Below are 14,698 nucleotides of genomic sequence, written 5' to 3'. Positions count from 1 at the left end.
GTGAGATGGAAATAACTAGGCAACGCTTCAACAGGAAAACACTTGGCTTTGCAGAATTGAGGAAATGTTTCTGTCCTTTGTTTCACACTGAATATTTGAATATGTAGTTCAGTGTAAGAACCATGCATTTTCTTCTAGAGTGGTAACAAGGGGGTCCATGTAGAGAGAATCTTAGTACACAAAAGATAGTTTTCCACAGGCCACAGCATGGGAAATAACCTGATATATAAAGCACCTTATTTTCCTGCTAGTTTATCTTCACTAACTATTCACACAACTTTCTTCATGTCTGTTTAACCCATTGGCTCCAGTCTACGGCAATACATTTGTAAATCCACATTTGTAAAAGTTTATCTTTTTTTTATGATATCATGATGCTTAATTCAAATTGCTACCACATGGAATCTTGTAAACCGTACCAAGCCAACAATAATTTTATAAAATATTTTGCTGGGCATAATATATCTGTTGCATCTGCAGAGTATCTGTAACATTTGTCTGGGTAACTGTGATTTGAGGTAGGTAAATAAAGGTAATTTTGCAGTATTAAGTGCTACCCATTTTAAATGTGGTATATTTTTGATGATGATTACTGATCAAAAGCAGCACATAGCAGACATTTTAAAAGATGTGCCTTTAAAGCTTGTTTTATATCTTTTTTTTCCATCTTTTTCAATTTGAAAGGCTTTTAGAAATGAGGCAAATCAGTCCGTTAACATGGTTGCACTAAATTCATAAGCTAATACATTAAAAATGCCAAAATTGAGTCTGTGAAACTAGCCTAAAAATAAGTTTTTTAATAACTTTGGAAGTAAAACCCTGAGAGATTGTAGCAATCAATAGCTTTTGAATGTTTTAGATTCAGTCACCAAAAGCTCTTTAAAAACTCATGCACAAAATTTTCCAGAAGCACCACAATGCTTCTTGTAAGAAAATGGTACAACTCATTGTACATCAAAGGTTCTTCTCCTGTAAAAAATAATTCATCCATCATGCAAATCCGGGTGAAGATTCAAAGTCTCCTTAATCTGTCAGGATATAGCACTATGCTTAATTTAGGTACATTAAACAGATCACAGAATGCTAAAGAATGGAGTTAGAAGGGTCCTCAAGAGGTTGTCCAAATCTAAAATGGAATCAGATAGAGTTAAGCCATTCTCTTATTAAACTAGCTAAAACAGCTGGAAAAAAATACACAGACTTTAAGGCACATCAGTTCCTGAAATCAGATGCTTCTTTAGATCCTAAGAAGGATGGTGTGCCTGAAAGCTTGGTCCATCTTCCAGCTGCATCAGTTGATCTAATAAAATATATTACTTCATTCCACAAATCTTGTCTTGCTTAAGTCTCTAGACCAGCACAACTACAGCAAGACTACCACTAAGCCATTGTTGCCAAGTTTACATTTTAAAATCTGTTATATTTGAAGATATCATGCCTCTCTTAAATGTGTTGCAGCGTTTAACTATCTTCCCTATTAAAAAAAGAATCTTCTGATGTCTAATCTACCTTTCTTTTGCTGCTATTTATATCACTTTTTGCCCTGTACACAGGCAGCAATGAAGAAGAGTTTTTCCCTGCGGCAATGCTTCACATACGTAAAGATCGTTATTATACGTTTCCTTATATTTTTTTCAGATTGCACAACTCCAGAACTCTTTATCTTTTACCGTGGTCATTTTTAGAACTTCTGCAGCCATCCTTGTTGCTGTTCTCTGGACACTCTTCAGACTGGATTGCACCTTTGTTGTCAGGGTGCAGTGACCAAAATCGGCGGAATACTTATTCAAGACCTTACTAGAGTTTTAGGAGGAGCTCAGATTGGAGCACTTCTTCATGAGGGCTATGTTTAGACATTTAAGGGTAATTTAGGACAAAAAGAGAAGGAGAGGCTAGGTGGCCTTCAGTTTCTCTAAGAGAAGGTGATTTTATCAACTATTTTTTAAGGATATAGGCTTCCAAATTTAATCTGAAAACCCTGTTGCGCCACAATAGATGTTCTTCATATCTCTTAACATGTTGCAGACATGGTTCTAAATTCTATAGCTTGTATAAATTTAATCTTTGATATACATCTATCACTCTCTTGTAAATGCAAGTCAAAACCCCTCCGCAAAGCTCTTCATTGTTCTTGGACTGTTTTTGGAGAAAAATCTCCCACAGTATCCATTTCTTCTATTGTTTTCTTCCTGGATATAGAATTTCAGGTTCTCTTTAACTGTGGCCTCAGATATCTGAAAGGCAAGGCTTATAAATCAAAACCTTAAAGGAAACATCATATTAATTGCATTTACTTCCCATTTGGGTGATTCAAGTTACCTACTAAAGTAATTATTTCTATAGTATTGCATGATGATTACAACATAGCTATCCAGAGCTTTATCATTGTCACTTGGTGCATGGGATTACTACAGTTATAACTTACATTCTGCCAATGCAAAGGCAGGACCTAACAGGGAAGATAATACGTTGCTGCCCCTCTGGAATGTTGTTCGCAGTTGGAAATGCAATGCTGGGGAAAAAAATTGCAAACACCATTTCATTTTTAATTTTAACACTTTGGGCTTTTATTTATGGCTTGTTCTTTGTCTTGAGTGCAATTCATATTGAAAGTATGGTCCTGTCCTGTACTTAGGCAAAAGTTAATATTAAGTGGCAATGTTTTTGTGTACTTTTTATTTCTTATCAATAGGCAAAAGTTAAATAAAATGTTGTTTTAAAAGTTCAGCGGTTGGCTACTTTGTTCTTATGCTATGGTTTCAACAGTCTTACATTCTAGCTGATTCAGAGAAGTGCATTGTTTTCAGCAAAAGATGTCAGTGCCTAAAGGTGCCAGATACAAGGGTTATGTATGCTCTTTGACAAGGCCTATTCGCATTCCTGTGCTGACCTGTTTGGGGAAAGCACCTGAACATAAACATTATTTCTGGTAAAACAAATCCATTAAGTTAACAGATGTGAGGTCAATCTCATTGGCAGCAAACTGTATCAGAAATCAATTAATAGCATTTTGCATGTTGTGTTCAAAGCTTTCTATCAGTATGAGCAAATGAAACCTCATGATACCCCAGAGAGCTAAGAAAATATTATCATTTTCATCACTGATGCAAGGAAAGTGAAGTGCAGAACAGAAGTTGCTGAAGGCCATACAGTAAACCAGACACAGAATAAGAAACTTGGACTCCTGATTCCCAGCTCTGTACTAAGCCTTCCAGATCACACTGGCTTAACACGGATGGAATTTAGATGAACTCCAGTACCTGCTATTCCTCAGAGAAATATAAAAGAGCATGCCCCTTACTACTCAGGGAGTAGCAGTATGCAGGAAAGCCAATGTACAGAAAATAGCTCTGAATTCCCTTGAATTCTAATCTACAGGGGCAAGAGGCACCTGAAAGGCGGAAAAAATAATAATTTACGAGCATAGAAATGCAGTATAATTTGTTACTTGAGATTTCTCTGTTTATGCTTGTGCGTTTCCCCTTTTGACCTTATCCGTTCTTTGCAGCATAGACCATTTTCCATTCTTTGTACGGCACATAGCACAAGAGCATCTTAATTAGCATGTTTACATCCTACCATAATAATTAAGTATCCCAGAAACTTATTCCATGAATGTCTACAAAAAATAAGTTTGTGTAAAAAAGCCTCTGAAGAGAAAGTATCGTAAAAACAAGCCAGCTTTTCCCCTGCCTCATTGCCCTCTGCTGGTTGCAGTATTGTTTTCAACCTGCAAAGCATTGACAATGTTTTCTTTCAGTGCAAGTCTAAACTGAGCTGTGAGGTTTTGTTGCAAATTATTTGAATAGGACAGAATGGTATGAATGACAGAAAGTTAATTCAATATAGTCCTCCTGAGTCTACCACAGTACAAGGTTATTCAGTAGTCTTGGACAACAGCTTCATTGATATAGCAGTGATCTAGCAGATCACTGAGAAAGATGCTCTAGCCTGTGTTCAAAAATTATTATTTCATAGGTGTGCAAAATAGTTTGACTATTGAGCTCTTCAGACCCCCACTGAAAATCGGTGAAATAGTAAAAATAGCTTTGAATAAAACCTTAATTTAACATTATATGCAAATCTTTAATGCAACCTTTGATGTTCCCAGCTATAAATGGGAGTGAGGAAGGAAGTGGGAAAAACAGTATTAACACAGGCATTGAAGAAAAGAGGATCGGAATTTAAAAAAAAAAAAAAAAAGTGGGAGAGAAATGTGGGAGAAATGTAACTCAGAAACGTGCTCCTACTGTGCATGGTTTTCCCGACTGCTAGAACTCTACTGGAACCTAATTACCTGCCCAGTGTATTTTATTATTTTCTATATTTTTGCTTTTACTTTATAAAAACACTCAAAGTTACAGTTAATAACTGCAAATGAAAACATGCAGGCCAGCTTTCACAAAGAGCAGCTACTTTTCCAATGGTTATTAAGTAATCCGACTCTCATAACTCCTTCGTCTCACGGCTGATGCGTTCATTTTCTTCCGCCAGAATCAAGAGTTTTAAGCAAAACGATTGCTATTCCTTCCTCTGCCACACAGTGTCAGCGAAGGCTCGGAAACTAACTTGAGTTGCCAGGCTGGCAGCGTTTGGAAAAATTTGTGGAGGCTTTCCCCAAGCGAGGACAGTTCTGCGATAATGAAGCTTGTTCCCGAACCCACCCTCCAAACATTCACGATGTCCCGCCGCCAAAAAAGTCTCACAGGCAAGTGCCAGGAAGGACTAAACATAACAAATTCAAATAAAAGTTAAAAATTTAAGACGGATGCTGTTAGAAGTCCATCAAGAAAGTTTCATATATATCAATTCTCTCCTGAAGAAGAGAACCCTCTCAAATATGATGGTACAGTGAGATTGGTATTTTTCATGTACACATTTAATCCCTGTTGGTTTAGTGTCCTGAAGCATTTTAATTAGAGGCTGTAATGCCATCTATTCAATTAGCATACTCATTGTATCTCAAGCTGAATATGAAAACAATATGAAGGCTCCAGCTGGTATAAAATGCAGCTGCTTGCCTCCTGGAAGATTTACACTGTCTTGAGCATATTAAACGTTGTGCTGCAGTCCTTCTGCTGGTGGACTGCTGGTTCAGCTGTCAATTTGTTTTTTACATGTCAGCCCTAAACCATTTCCCTAACACTCCAGAAGTCTTGTCAACCTCCTATTCAATGGGTCGTCTTCCAGAGTGACTTCTTGGCCAAAATAGAAACATAATTTCCATAATCAACAATACCTGACATTTCATTATATAAATGAATGATGCTACCTCTTACCTCATTTTTGGTGAATAATGAATCCCAGATGGATGGAAACAAAGAATTATCATTTTCTTTTCTATTATACTAAACTTCAATGATTTTATTTTGCTTTGGTAATTCAGTATCACAATTGTTCGACTAAAATATCATAATATGGCCATCCAGAAGTCATTTGGAAGTAATGCTGAGATTATAAGCACAGGTCATCAACATCTCCAAATGCAGAAATCTTCTAAAGAGCTTTACTCCTTCACAATATTTTACGAACAGTGATAAAAAAAGTGTTAAATAGATTTGAGTTACACATTATTTATTCTCTACCTCCTACCCCCACAAAAAAAATTGTTTCCACCTGGCAATTAATTGGTTCTTCACATGGCATTCTCCCCCTTGGTCTTTTTTGGTGATGCCATTACCTACTACGAATCAAGGTCTGGGTGGTGGAGTGTTGAGCAACACAATCATGTTGAAAGGAAGGCTGAGTAGATAGGCTACCAAATGGGATTCTGGAGAGCTAGAGTCCCTGTGGAAACACTCAATCAATGCATACTGTTGGAAGGAAAAACGCTGTCATTAAAACTACTTTCATTATGAACGATTCCTGATGGAGGATTCTTCTGCTTTAACTTAAGAGTCTAAAAATTAGATGCCTAAGACTAAGCTTATTTTATTTGTTTTAGGAAGGCTTTCCATGAGTCTTTCAATAACTTTGTTGATGATCTTGATTAAAGAGAAACACTTTAACTAAATTGCAGAGTATATTTAATTAGAATAAAAGATCTAAAACAGAGCGATCTCTTCTGTGAATAGGAAGATGATATCTACTTCCTAGACTGTCCATCTCTTATCCACTATTAAGCTCTAAACTCACACATTACTTCAATTTTTACATAACTAATCTTATCCGAAAAAAGGAGTCCAACATAAGACCAAGTTTATGTTGAAAAAGTAATAGAAAGAATGACACAAAGAAAAGACACTTTTTATATTTATTATAAAGGAAATATTGAAAAAATTCCTACAGCTGGTAATAATGCCCAGCAGATAAGGACTGTCCTTGAATATGTGATGCAACAGCTGAAAATATGGACAGTATTCTGGGTGGCACACACAAAGGAATTACATAGCCTGCCAGTGAAGTGATAGCGCCTCATCAACAGGAGACACTAGATGTGTCAACAAATTTGAACAAACTCATGGAAGCATGACAAAAGGAGTAGGTGGTTAGATCATGCTCCCTATGTATCACACATAAACAACTACATATGTGGAGGTTCCACCACTTTTTTCTAGTAGAACTCTAGGGAAAATACTGAAACTGTAAGAAATATAGCTGCATAACATTGAACATATGAAATCTTAAAGTATTTCGTGGAATATCAGCTTCACTAATGGAGCACTGTCTCCCACAAAAGACAATGAGAATCTATATAAATAAAACAGATATATAGCAACTAGTTAGCCTGCAGCAATATATTTTCTGAGATGTTTTCTAGCTGCCAAGTGCTCTATTGTACTCAGGCTTTTAAAGGGAGTTATGAGTTGGGGGTTGTGGGTTACTCATGTTCTCCAACCCACTTCTATATTTTTTGTAATGCCTCATTATTACGGTGCTAGAGAAGAATACAAGAACTAAATTCTGCTTGCTGGAAGCTTATCCCTACAGATTACAATTGGGAATAATAGCACAACCATCTAATTGGCACAGGATTCATTTTCTAACTCAGTCACATTACATAATCTTAGACAATTAACAATCTTATGGAAATGGGAGTTATTACCAGAAGATCAGCTATGCTATAAAAACAGACTGCCAAAAAAGCCAGGTTTGGTCAGCTCTGGAGGAAGTGAAAGGTGCCATCACAGAGTTTCCTGAACTAACTGTACTAATTAACACAGGCAGATTGGTTTTAAATTGTCCCACCACAGACACACACACATACACACACAAATCATTACAAGTATTAATTGGCAGCCCTGGTCATCTCTGCAGAGCTGGCTATACTGAATGACCAGTTATTTCATAATCACATTTGATATTCTTATTTTTCTATTCATGGTAATGATAAAAAGCCTACAAAATGCTTACACACGCTTCATGTCAGAGGTGGAAGGACCATAAATATAGCTGTCATACTGCACATGACACTACAATAAAAATATTTCACACTTCACTATGATTCAATTTAAACCGGCATGACTCATTAAAATCAAGGTATGCTCCACAGCTGAAATGCTGTGCATCTTTGAAACCATATGCTTCAAAATGCATCAGTCAGTGTAAAATGGAGTTGCTCTAGGAAAATCCCTTCCATGGCCATGTCTGTTTCTAACGTAGATGTAAGAATGTTTTTTCTTTAGATTACACAAAGAAAACACAATTCACTATGCTAGTGAAATGCTACGGCAAATATCTTGCATAGTATACAACTTCTGAATCTCTATCATGAATCCACGTTGCCCATATAATATTCCCCAAACCGGGCTAAAATCCTTGCAGTGTTACTGCGCTGAGAACCAGGAGACAGAGCACAGTTCTCTCAGGGCTGAGTGCACCCCCAGGCTCTGCAACCTCTGACCCCTGCCCAGGGGCCAGCTGCCTGTGCTGGCAGCCAGCTCTGGTACAGGGCAGCATGTAAGCTGGGATCAGGCTGCTGGGAACAGAGTTTTCGGAGACAGGTGTGAGACGCTTCTTTTTTTGGGGTCACCTCTTTGCCTGAGAGCTGCATTTAAGCTCAGGTTCTCACACTTAGCTCAGGCAAAGACCACGTTGCAAGAATGCATGTGCCTTGCTGATTTTGATTGTAATCCTCACCCACTGACTTTACTTTCTGGCTTAACCTCAGAACTGCTTCATCACTATGGATTTGTCTGGCAATTGCTGGGAGGTGACTGAACGCTGGCAAACATCACCAGACCTACCATGCTCTCAGGCACTGTGGGACTGTGTTGGTGAGTGCAGTGCCCTGCCAATCTTGCTGCTGCCCTCAGCTCCTGGCTCTCCTTCCCCGGGGAACAGTCCATTCTAGCTCTTCTCTGACAAATTCCACTTGTGAGTCATACAGTAAGTAAATCAGCTGCTAATGTCCAAAAAAAAAAGGTTTCACTTGACATGCAACACAGAAAGTAAACAACGCTTTAAAAACAAAGAAGCATTCCAAAACCTTCAATTTTTTGGAAAGATGATGAGTTAAAGCAGGAAGTGACAACAGCTTTCATTTTATTTGGTAATGCCCCAAAGACACTTCTGTCTGAAGAGTACTTCACTGACCTAAGGGAAAGATGTGTTAGTCTCTGTTCAGCTCCTGGCAGACAGGGCTTTACTGTTTTTATTGATCTTGTAGCTGTGCAGTTGCTGAATAGCTCTGCTGAGTTACTTTCCTTCTTCCATAGATAAATGATTCTTTCCAAACATCACTCACAGTACAAAATTAATACTAGGCAGCATATTCTGCCACTATCAAGGTTGTTGGGTCTGAATAGCAGAGCTGGTCTTCAGAACTATCATTCCAACAGCTTTGAGAATGTATAAAATTAAATGGGATAAGTTCTTTTAAAGTTTCACACGTTTATCAGGAGTACATCTTGAAAGTAAAATGAAACAAAACCATTCAAGGCATCAAGCATCTCTTGCAGCTCACCTTCCTTCAGTCTTGGGCATTGCCCTTTTTAGAGTTGGGTTCAATAGGATTGCACTATTCACACTAGGCAGAGTTGTCTTTCAACATAAAGAATCGTAAAGGAAAGTAGAACTGTTCCCACTCTGGACTCTGGTCAGAAAGCATACAGAGTGGAACTAATTACACATCTGGATACAAGAATCTAGAAAGAAAATGGCATAATTTCAAATCAGCTTCATCTTCTAATGTTTTTCTACTTTTTGTGTATCTCACAAGGATGTACATGACTCTTTCTTGCCAGTAATCCCCATATTATGCAAACACCAATGTACTTCAGTTGATACTCAAACTCTTACATAAATTGAGCTCATACATTCTATATCTCAGGTAGATGAAATGTATAAATATTATATCATTTCTTATGTGGTTATCTTTTTAAAAATGATAAAGCGCATCTAGTTATTATTCATCCAACAGATAAAAGGGACTCTCATGCTGATATTGCAAAAGTAAAGCCCTTTTAGTGCCAGATTCCCCAAGTAATCTGGACAAAATTAAATGTAGTAACTTAAAACATGATTAAATGAAATATAGCTTATGTACGGCAATCAAATAGGGTTCATGAAGATCATGGCACCGTTTAAGAGAATACATGACTCATCCAATTCTACCAGCACATGCATGTATGCATAGACCTCAGTATTCACCAGATACCTTTAAAATGGTAACAAAGTAGCATTTAAGACAGTTGCCTATTGATGGGCATTGACTAGGACTCTGGGGTTAGAACTATACACAAATCTTTTCTTCTCCAGCCATAAAAAAATCAAACTACAATGAATAAAAAACAAATGAATGCTGTTGAGCTCTATGAGTCAGATTGAACTCTTTGAGGAAAGGACCACAGTTGGGTTCTGTACAGATCTCAGCATAACTAGCAGTTACTGTAAAATATATAATAAATAATAGAGCTATCCAGAGAAGAGCAATCCTCTGTCAATTAAATTTGGTTTCATTCTGAGTTGGAAAGAAAAACAAGTATCATCAAATTGTGTGAGTAAAGAAAGTTTCTGAAATCTCTCACTGATGTCCTGCATGGTCTCTTAGCTTTGGAAGCCAGCAATGCTGAGGACTTTCAAGCTGGGTGCTGGCAGGTTGTGTGTGCTCAGGATCTCAGCTCCTGCCAGCTCTGGGGAGGGCTGCCAAGAGGCCCAGCAGCCCAGCTGGTGGGACACCAGAAGGCTGCTTGTTCTGCATTCAGTCTTTGATCAAACCAAGTGATCTTGACTGTACATGTTGATTTTGATGAATGCGTGTTCCCTGAGGGAAACCATTTCATTAGAAAAGTTCTGACCCATGCGAATTAAAAACTTAAACGAGAACCATTCCCATTCTTTACCTGTATAAATGGAGTTAATGTATGGAGCTGTACATTACTTATTAATCCCTTGTGATCTTATTCCAGTTATTAACTGCTGCAACTGGTTAGTGTGGAATGATCATGTCAGTAACCAGAGACCTCCGTATATCCTAAAAACATGTTTCCTTCTTTAATTATCTAGTTTTCTATTTTTAAGCAATGTTTTTAATGCAATGTTTTCAAATAAAGAAGAAACAGGTATTTACTCGACAGTCAACATACATTCTCCATTAGGAAGTCCTATGTTCTGCATTAGCTGTGCAAAAAAAGCTGCAAGAGTTTCATTGCTGTGCAGTGGTAAAGAAATCTTTTGGTCTTGTTTGCAAAACAGAAAGTCCTTATCCGCAACACCTATTCTGCTTCTAGTGATAAATAGTGACTGAGTGAAGAAGAAAATAGGACAAAGCATACTGATGTTATCATCCGGATTTCAGATTCTCTGAATGTTCATGTAAATATGCCCTAAAAAGTCTTCAGTTTCTTTTCAGTGGCTTGCACTGAAATCTCTGGTGAGCAGCCAGTGTAGGCACACATGAGAATCATTGACATGAAGCACTCGAATGCAATAATGAAACTTGCATTCAAATGCAGAGACTTGCTAATGGTTTTCATTTTAGCTGGTTTGTGCAGCAGCTCGGACAGTGTATGTCAATTCTCCTAATTAAATTGAAAGCTAAATAGCAATGCAGAGCTTGTTATATGCTAGTATAAGTAGAATTCCTGCAGTGCAGCTCACTCAAGAGCCCAGTAGATGTCAATCAAAGTTCAAGCTTCTGATTCTACCCTTCATTGTTAATTAACTGTCAGAATGCTTCAATCTAGTTTATTACTAACATCTGAGAGATGTGCTGTGCCTTCCACTTGCACAGATGTTATTGCTGGGACACAATGAATTTCTTCATCCCATGTGAATGCACAAATCAAAATGAGAGAAATGTAATTTTTCAGTACCACATAGGGAAGGGTCTTTCCTGGTTACTTAAGTGCTATCTGAATAGGACATGGACAAAATAGAATCAAAGCATTGACTTCACATGCCACACCAGTCCAGCAGCACTGGTCAAACATAAGCAGAGGAACACACTGCATCATTAAGGATGATACCATAAAGCACTATTAGCCACTAAAACTCTCTTTAGAGCCACTGCTGCTCTGCTTCAAGAACGTCCATGATTAAATCCCAGATTAACCTTGAATATGGATTTTTTCAAGCAGGGAAAATTACCTCCTCACAGACCTCAAAATGTGTACTGTTCTATATCACATTTTCAGTGGTAGCCAAATAAAGTTTCAGAAAAAAGTCTTTGGAAAGAGCATTAGACCACATCCATTTCTCTCTTCAAAATCACGTGAGCCTGCAATCAGTGCAGTATGAGCTTTCTTGCATAAAGATGAGACAGTGTTCAGCTAACGAGCACCTGCACCTGCAGATCCCACAAACAACTTGCCCGTAAACAGAAGCAGCAGTTTGGGTGTGAGGTCCGTGTAATGCGCAAAGGCAGTTTAAAGAGCAAAGCAGTCCGAGTAAGGAAAGTAAAAGGAAAAGGAAAGGTGGGTGGACCGCCAAATGCCAGCTTCCATCTCAAGCTAAAAGATAACGTACCCAAATGTCAGGGAGGAACGGCTCTACATCAGCACCGATAACGTCTCTGTTTGCAAGTGCACAGAGAGGAAAGCTTGTCTCCTCGTGGCTTCAGGGGAAAAAAGTGTAAACAGGGTGAGAGCTCCTATGGCTGAAGATTTGACCTTGAATCTTTAAAGGCGAGGGGACAGCCTGTTTACAGAACGGGTGGAGGCAAATAGATAAACACAGGTAGTTCTCCTAAAACCGTCTTTGCTCAAGATCAGAACGAAGGACACTTTTCGTTCCAGTTTGAAGTACAGCCTCTTTGCGAGGGCTATTATCTTTACACTGCCTGTCAAGCTGGCTGCCGAGCAATGGACCGAGCAAACATGCTCAGGCTTCTGAATAGCTCTAACGTAACCTCTTCGGCTGAAAACTCACTGGTTTCGCCAACGTGCACACTGGATGTTTACAGGCAGTTGGCGCACCATTCCGGGGGGGGGGGGGGGGAAGCATCATCAGCCCGTTGAAAGAAAAAAAAGCCTTGCAAAATTTTGCCTTTGGCTGCAGTCTTATTTGCATCTTGCCTCGGGTAGCCTAGAGAGCTTGCAGATGACAGCCCTGACACGCATAAATCCTTCTGAAAAACATGAATGAAAGACCCGTATGGCAGGGCTGGGCGCGCCAGTGCGCCACTCCGTTCATGAAAATGTCACTGATGGAAATGAAGAATGCAAATGGCCGTGACGCCCGCTAAGTGGGTTCTCAAGGCGTAACCGGCTCCCCGGCGGTCACACCGCATTCACGCTCATTCATAAACGCAGGACTGATGAAGACCAACCTCATCTCCGCTCACCCGGCTACCAGCAAACTAAAAGGGTACGGCTGCGGGAAGGAGCAGCGGTCGGTGAGGACACACATGTACACACGCGTGTCCGCCCCCCACCCGCCCCCCGCAGCCAGCGGCCGGCCGGGGGCGGCGCGCTCCCCTACACCGGCACAAGCGCCTTCCCCGACAGCCCGGCCACAATCCCCGGCGTGGGGCCGGCCCGCCCGCCCTCAGTCACGCTCCGCTGGCTGCAGCAGCCGGCTCAGGGGAGCGGAGGAGCGGCTCCGCTCGGGAGGGGAGAGAGGGGAGCGGCGGGCGGGCTCCCGACGGCGAGACCCCGCTCGCCGCTCGCCCACACCGCCCCCGCCTGTTCTCGTAAACGCTCTCGCTTCCCGTCGCCCCAGCCCACCCGTGCCCTCGCCTCTCCGCCACACTCCCCCCCACCGCTGCCCGAGGGCTGCCGGCCCCCCCGCTCCCGCCGGAGGCGCGCCGAACGGCCCCCAGCAGCCCCCGCCCGCCGCCTCCTCCGCGGATGAATGGGAGCGGGGAGGGGGCGGGCTCCCAGGCACCGCCTCGCCTCGCTTCCCTCAATGAAAGCCCGGGAGGGCGCCGCCCCGCCCTTCCCCCCCCCCTCCCGCTGCCAATCCCCGCTCCGCGCGGCTCGCGAGCGCGGCCGTTACGCCGCCGAGGCGAGAGCCTCGCGCTCGCGGCTGCTGAGGGGAGCAGCCGCCGCTTCCCCTCACGGGGCGGGCGCCGTCCCGTGTCCGTTACCCCGCGCCCCGTACCGCACCCCCGATCTCTGCCCTTCAGAAAACACCGCGCGTGTGTTATTCCCGGGGCGGTGCCGGGCTTCGCCGAGCGGGCCGGGGCTGTGAGACGGAGCAGCAGCCTCCCGGGAGGGCTGAGAGGCGGAGCCGCCGGCCGGGGCGGGCAGGGCGGGGGAGGGTTTCAGCACCTCAGCCCGGCGGACAGGGACGGAAGCCGGCCGGCAGCCCCCGGTTCCCCCCACCGGGTTCCTCCGGTAAGCTCCGCCGGCTCCTCTGCGCCCGCCCAGTCCCGGCAGCGAGCGGCTGCCGCCGCAGCCCTTCGCAAGCGCAGGGAGAAGCGGTTTTCACGGCGTCCCGCAGCAAAGGCCCCTTCCGCGCGGCTTTAACTTTCCCCCGCGGCTGGGGACACCCGCATTTCCAGAGGGAGAAGCGAAACCCACCCCCGGTTTCCAGTCACGGGTAAAAACCATCCGTGCAAACCCCACTTCGGCAAGGGGGAACGGGAACTTCGGGGGAGCGCGACTCACCCAGGACGTTCCCGACGAGCGCCACGATGAAGACGACGATGTAGCCGGCAATCAGCGCCCATTCGTACTCCTTGGGATGCAAATACTCCTTCCAGAGGTATCGCAGGAACTCCTCATCGTCGTAGTCGGAGGAAGGGGTTAAAAGAACCTCCCGCGTTTCGTTTAGCTCCGACCCGGTCGTCCAATTCCTGCACGGAGGGGAACCATCCTCGGGTTGAATCCCGGACATCCCTGGTAGTCGGTCCGGGGACTGGGGAAAAAAAAAACAAAACACAACAAACCAGACCCTCTCAGAGCATCCGAGCTTTCTCCCGCCCGTCCATCGAGGCTTGTGGTTGCCAGTTGCGAAAAGCGGGGTGTGGGGAGAAAAATGACGCGGGAACTTACGGGAGCCAATGCGGGAACAGGCTGGGGATCCGCGTCGGTCCCCAACCCGCCCTGACCAGCCTTTTCCCCGGCCGGGCAGGGGGCGCAGCCCGCGGAGAAAAGGGGAAAAGGATGGTCAGGGTGGGTTGCATGCCTCCGGACTGCACCTGCCCCTGCTGGAAAAGTAACGTCCGTTTCGGACGACGCCGATTTTCGTTCCCCACACCATGCACCCCCACATCCCCCCGCATCTCTGCACCCCCCCTTCCTCCCCAGACACTTCATCCCCAGCTTCGCATCTCTTCCCCCCGACCCTGCTCCCTCTTCCGACTCTGGTTCTC

General features: G+C 42.9%; 1 protein-coding gene across 1 annotated transcript in view; it reads right to left on the bottom strand.

Annotated features, from left to right (window-relative positions):
• The window catches only part of HCRTR2 (hypocretin receptor 2), a 34,131-nt gene extending 19,751 nt beyond the window's left edge, over window positions 1-14,380 (bottom strand). The window contains exon 1 of the mRNA XM_075148032.1: window positions 13,992-14,380. Coding sequence (XP_075004133.1) covers window positions 13,992-14,220 — 229 coding nt within the window. The 5' untranslated portion in view covers window positions 14,221-14,380. The remainder of the gene's footprint in view (window positions 1-13,991) is intronic.
• Between the last annotated feature and the right edge of the window lie 318 nt (window positions 14,381-14,698).

Source organism: Calonectris borealis, chromosome 3 (assembly GCF_964195595.1).
Source record: "Calonectris borealis chromosome 3, bCalBor7.hap1.2, whole genome shotgun sequence".
Lineage (NCBI taxonomy): Eukaryota > Metazoa > Chordata > Aves > Procellariiformes > Procellariidae > Calonectris > Calonectris borealis.
This window is presented reverse-complemented; position numbering and strand designations above follow the sequence as displayed.